The following is a 6,000-nucleotide window of genomic DNA, read 5'->3' as shown; positions in this document are numbered from 1 at the left end:
CAAAAAAGAAGCGACATGTATTTTTTATATCGGCCAACATGTGCATTGAAAGGGCCAAATAGGCGCATAAAAATGGGGTCAAAATGCAATTATGTGGAACATAGCGAAAACGAGAAGAGATATCGGAAAAGTTTAAATGTACGAAATACTACCCATAGTCGAAGCAAGGTAATAAGACAGAAAACACCCATGAGAAGAAACCAGAACACCCGGAAATGGACCAATCATGTGTACAACATTGTCAAAATGTGTTACGGAAATAAGAGAAAAGGATGGTAAGGAGCAGAAAGAAAGAAGAAACGAAAACAGAAAATAAGTGTTTTTGGTTTGGGCGTATATGTTGCCCGTATGTGAAAGAGACGCAGATTCATCTCAATGCACGAAGATGAGAGAACACGCAGGAAGGATGCAAACGCCGTTCGTATAGGCAGCCAGCGAGACAGTACTACGCAGCGGGTTGCATATATCGTATAATGGGAACAATGATGAGATGGATGTTCGAAATGAAATTGTGTGTAGGCAGTAGTAACACAAATAAAAAATGTTACTATTACTGTTATGTTGTACTCGTATTTCCGTAGTTATGTAATGTAGATATTCATGCGTGTTACTGATATTACTGTTGCTGTTTATCTTACGTATGTGAAGCAGCTGCTATTAGTGCTATGGATTTTTGTTCCCATTCGAATTTATTTCCAAATTAGGTTCCTTTACCGTACTTGGAAACTGAAATCAGGACACACTTATGCTTTTGCGTTTGAATAAGATCCTGTGGGCCTTATGCAGAGTCGTTCTGACGCGTGATTAGTGCTATACTAAAGAGTTCGACTAACATATGTTTCTTGCAATAGTCAGGCTTTTAGTGTGACGCTAATCATACGTCAAAACGACTTTGCATAAGGCGGTGTATGTCTGATTTTCTACAATGATTTAATCATTTTATGAAACTTTTTAAAAACTCGTCTCAGGAAACGAAAAAGCGATTTTGGGAGATCACGAAAAAAATCCAGAGGGAAAAAATTGCTGCTTGGAGGAATGAAAAATTTATTCTACACTGGTGATACATATTTGTTAGGGTAGAAAATCCCTGGCATCTCCCTCGCCAACTTTCACAAGAAGATACTTTAATTAAAAAAAAAAAAATGCCACTGATCTTAATAACAAGGCACAACATCAGAAAAATACACTACAAATTATTTCCTTTTTATACTTCAGGTTCTTCTCCATGTATCTACAGATTAATGCAGATGTTTATAATTTTCATTTTAATTTATCAGGGAGCAATTCTAGCAATAATTTGATAAATTGCGCTGTTTAACTGTCAACTGAATAATTGCATATAGATTTGACACATGCTGCCATCTACTGGAAATTCAATTTTGTCAACATCACAGATGTCGCTAGAGATTGTAGTGTTTCGGATGGAGGCAGGGTAGTGGAAGGCAACAGGGCAAGTGTTGAGTGGTTGAGTGCGATGAAATGTTAATAGTGTTGAAATGCGGAGATTTTGCTGTTTGGATTATGACAACCTATAAAAGTATATTATTGATATCATAAAAGAACATTGAAAATGTTTAGCAAGAAGCCACATGCTGACGTTAAGAAGTCGACGCAGAAAATACAAGACTTGAAGAAAGATGCTGCTACTAGGTTAAAACACCTTAAAATTGTATTAGGTAAGTAGACTTGTTTATATTGGAGTTAAAATTATACATATTGGGTAACCAGAGATAAAGGTAAATATAGTGAGATAAAAACTAATGAATAAATTTCTGTTATGTATTATCTTTTTGTTTATGTCAAATATTTATGAGTGAAATATACATGTCTGACCTTGCGGAAGGGTGTGTGTGTGTAGTAGGTAAATTGTGAATGAATGGGAAATTATTATTTTTTAAAATTTATACATTGCTCCAACCTACGAGTGGACTTTGGCTGGGATATGGATTATTAGACTTTACTTTCGCTTATTGTATTAAATATATTATTCCTCTGGATAGATATTACATTAGTTTTATATTTTTGCAATTACACTTGCACTAATCTGATAAGCCCTCTTTTGGCACATATAAGCATCAGCATTGATGTTTAAGACTGACTCGTAATCAAGTTTAAAGAGTTGTTAATGAAATTTGTTGAGTGCTTATAGAATTTTGATTGCGTTGGTTGAGAGTACCGTTACGTAGGCATAATTCCAATCAACATAATATATTTACTTCCTTGTCTTATTTTCAAAAGGTTAGTTTTTAATGCCTTCTTACTACTGGTTTGTTATATCCAGGAACAAGGGTTTTTAAAATTTAACTCAAAAGTACGCATAGTTTTCGATTTGGGGGAGGGAAGTATTTTTTTTTTAAATTAAAATTCGTGTTTTTCGCTATATTTTCTGTATTTTTGTTTAAGTTAGGTTAGTTTGGCTTAGAACTTACCTTCACGATTTGTAAACATCGGGTTTCTCATTATATTTTGTGTATTTTTTATTTGTTCAGGTTAGGTTAGGTTGATTTAGTACTTACCTCCAGCTGGCAATTAAATTTTCGTAAGGTCAGATCATTTTCCTTGTAAAAATTGCGTTTTTTTTTTAACCTGATTTTGGCCCCAAATCTAAGATTATCCCAAAGTACGCGTGAGAGCCGGAGAGGGCGGTGACAGGCGAGTTTTAAGTATATCGGTGGTGCTGTAACAGACGTTATTCGAAGCACAGAGAAAACTACCACCTCGTTGTTTTTTCTGTGGTCAAAACTACAGGATTTTTAAGTGTTACGTACCGTAGATAGTGTGTTGTATAGTGCACTAGAATACGCCTTATACCGGGATGGAAAACTAGCTGTCTTCAGAGTTACGAAGTGCAGTTGTCTTAATAATGCTAATTTGTTTTCAGCACCAGGTGTGCAACCCTCAAATAATTTCGTGTTCAGTAGTATTTGTATGTATGTATATGTAGGGTGTATTTTATAGTCTCAAGTAGTATTATTTAACACAAGATACACACAACATTTAGATCTTTTACAGGGAAGATGTTCATATGCTTCTCGGTTTCGATATCGAGTTAACAGTTCTAGAGGATACAGTAGAAAAATGCTGGTACAAACGATAAATACATGTAAAGTATTAGAGCATCGTCCACTCTTTTAACATATTGTCCGACATACCATCGTCGTGTCTAGATTGCTCCTTGCCTTTTGTGTGAAGTGCAGAATGACGACAAAGCAGCAGTCACGAGTCCATGTTTTTTGTCGTTAACTTTCTGAAGGCGATCCTACTGTCCGGTTGAATATCAGTGCAAATAGGGATGAAATTACTATGGGATTCACCTGAGAGAATCTCCTTTCACATTCACTGGAAGATCTTGCATTTAGCCCAAAGTGTGCTTTAGATGAAGTAATATGCCCAGGACTTTATTTTCGTGAAAGTGCACACGAGAGGCACGAGCTTCATCATTCAAGCGAAATTTGCATGTTTCTCTTTGCTTTCGTCGTACACTATTATTTTTGTTACGGCAAAAGGAACTCCCTTGGATCCGAGTATTTGTTTCTACTTTGAGTGTATTCGTGATATTACGACTATTATTAATATTATTGTTTTTCACTATTAATCTTGCTGCTACTTCTATTACTACTATCACTATAATATATTTCAGCCTTTTTTCTTTCTTTGTAGACTGGTAGCATTATGTAGGTTATGTGAAGTAGGTAGATTTTACACCAAATTATTAATATGTTTTAGAATAGTTTAAAGTTATACAACCCAATTAAGTTTCAACTACTATCAAAATAGGTGAGTACTGCGATGGTAACAGAAAACTAAATTTCATTACATTACTAAAGATCTCTTTCCATCATATACTTGCTGCATGGGAGTGAAAAACAAGCTACACGTGCCTTTCCTCCAGTGTTCGCTTTTTCTTTTTTACCATCTTATTGCCCTCCATTTTCTTGTCTGCTGCCATTTTCAAATGCCTATGATATGATCACATAATGCAGTAATACGTAACGGTTAGAAATCGGGACTTGGAGATAGGCTTTCTATTTTTAGCGCGCCTTTCTATGACCAAAGTTTCCGCTTTGCAGCGATCTTAAAATGCCTATGACCACGTACCGCAATAATCGGACCCATTCTCCCCTCCATTAAGAAGATTCGCAGACGAACCCTCATTTTTGCTGTTTTCGAACGTTCCTTTTGGTACTCGCAGGAACCCGCCCACCATGAAATTATAAGTCTGTCGGCAATCATGCAAAGGATCACATGATTCGGTTCACCAGTATAGAATATTAGCGCAATTATACTTCGTCACTTTCCTGTTGGCTCCATTTTCTCTTGGTCACGATCTTGAAATGAAATGGTGCGATTGACAACTTTTACCTTGTCTATTCTATTGTCTGTGGCACTAACTTATAATGTTAGAGTGTTTGCAAAGGCGTATTACTCTATCTGGTGCCCTTTGCATGGCACAGATACACACGGTGCGAGCCGTTATATTAGCCCGCTAAAAACGACAGAAAAAAAATAGTCTAAGTGGACGGCTCGATGGCTATAAGGTTTGAATCTGAACCTCCCAATTTTTTTGGAAGGCCATGTTACCATCCAGCATCCACTCCCTCTCCTATAGGGCAACATTGTTAAATTCTCAATCTTTGAAATTACTGGTAAAATATTAAGCATTAATAAACATCTTTTCCCCTCGTATTTGACATATTAATAATTCCCGCATTGTCACCAGCACTTAAGATTTCATGCAGACGTTGCTAGCAAAGAGGGTCTTCGCTTCATTGTGAAAATAATGAGGAACGAACAATGTACGGGGGAAAATAGTTTTGACGCTATACCCGATTTACCAATTTTCCCTCCATAATACATTTTCAGTCAATTTCTATCCAATCCGCTTCAGCATAAAGACTAATCATTGTAGGAACATGAATCTGCCTTTCGAACGGTATAACTTGCATATCCCTATCGTGCACCTGAGGGGAGAAAATTCCCCCAAAAGGGAATTTTTGTAAAAAATCCCTTTTTCAATTTTGGGCCCCTCTGTGCGCCCCGGGTGGTAACGCTCAGCGTCCAAAACAGGGTGGATTGATTTAAATCAGTCTGATTTAAATCACGATTTAAATCAAGATTTAAATCACTTGATTTTTTTAATAAAAATCGTAGATTTAAATCGAATTCCGAAATAAATTAATTTAAAGTGAAAATAAGTAAAATCCCGTTTCTGTTTTGTTATTTCGATTATGGAAATTAACAATCATAATACAATGAGACTCAAATGTACAGTATAGTATGAAAATAAATTTCATGCAAAGGATGATTAGGGAAAATCCCGTTTTGAACAGGTAATGGAGCAATCCTGCTTTCTTCTTTTCGTAACATTGGGTTTGGGTTTTAAGATCGTTAACTATTTCAACGGGGAAATCACTATCGACATTTAAGAAGAAAATTCTTTTTTGTGCGTGTCTGTTTGTTTGTTCCTAGATAATGGGGCATATTTAGAGGGGGCCTATTTTTTTTTTTTTTTTTTTTTTTTTTTTTTTTTTTTTTTTTTTTAAGAACTAGCTTGCGGCATGAAATACATAAATTTCGCCTCAAGTTATGAGTTTTTAAAAATAGGCCCCTGCCAAATATAAGTAACTTTTGTGAAAAAAAAAGTGTCATTTTGATAAACGTTGCTGTGCTTTTTCTTTATGCTTAACCATTTAAATTATATCACCTATTTTTAGGTGATAGGGTAGAATCTTCATTATTCGATTAAAAAAGTACCAATAAGGCTTTTTACTTCGTTTTCTTCAACACTGGAGGCATTCTACAACACGTTACATATGCCTTCACGCCTTTCTGCGTTGAGGCATGGTGTGTGATGATGTCATAAATTTAAAAAGATGATATTTTTTGTTATGCGTATTATTATTATTATTTGGCGGGTTACATTTTGCATTCAGAAGACTGAAATTTTGCACACTCGTTCAGTGCACCCCTTATTAATTTTAAGATGTTTTCAGATCTCTG

The 6,000-nt window shown here is 35.6% G+C and overlaps 1 protein-coding gene across 6 annotated transcripts in view; it reads left to right on the top strand.

Moving 5' to 3' along the window:
- The first annotated feature begins 1,401 nt into the window (after positions 1-1,401).
- Positions 1,402-6,000, top strand: part of LOC145664022 (ral GTPase-activating protein subunit alpha-1) — a 200,320-nt gene continuing 195,721 nt past the window's right edge. For all 6 annotated transcript variants that reach the window (XM_081730314.1, XM_081730316.1, XM_081730318.1 and 3 more), the window contains exon 1: positions 1,402-1,676. In XM_081730314.1, the coding sequence (XP_081586440.1) occupies positions 1,571-1,676 (106 nt within the window). In that variant the 5' untranslated portion in view covers positions 1,402-1,570. The remainder of the gene's footprint in view (positions 1,677-6,000) is intronic.

Source organism: Thermobia domestica, chromosome 11 (assembly GCF_964235325.1).
Source record: "Thermobia domestica chromosome 11, izTheDome1.hap1.1, whole genome shotgun sequence".
In the NCBI taxonomy this organism is placed as follows: domain Eukaryota; kingdom Metazoa; phylum Arthropoda; class Insecta; order Zygentoma; family Lepismatidae; genus Thermobia; species Thermobia domestica.
The sequence above is the reverse complement of the archived record's forward strand: the minus strand, read 5'-3'. Positions and strand labels throughout refer to the sequence as shown.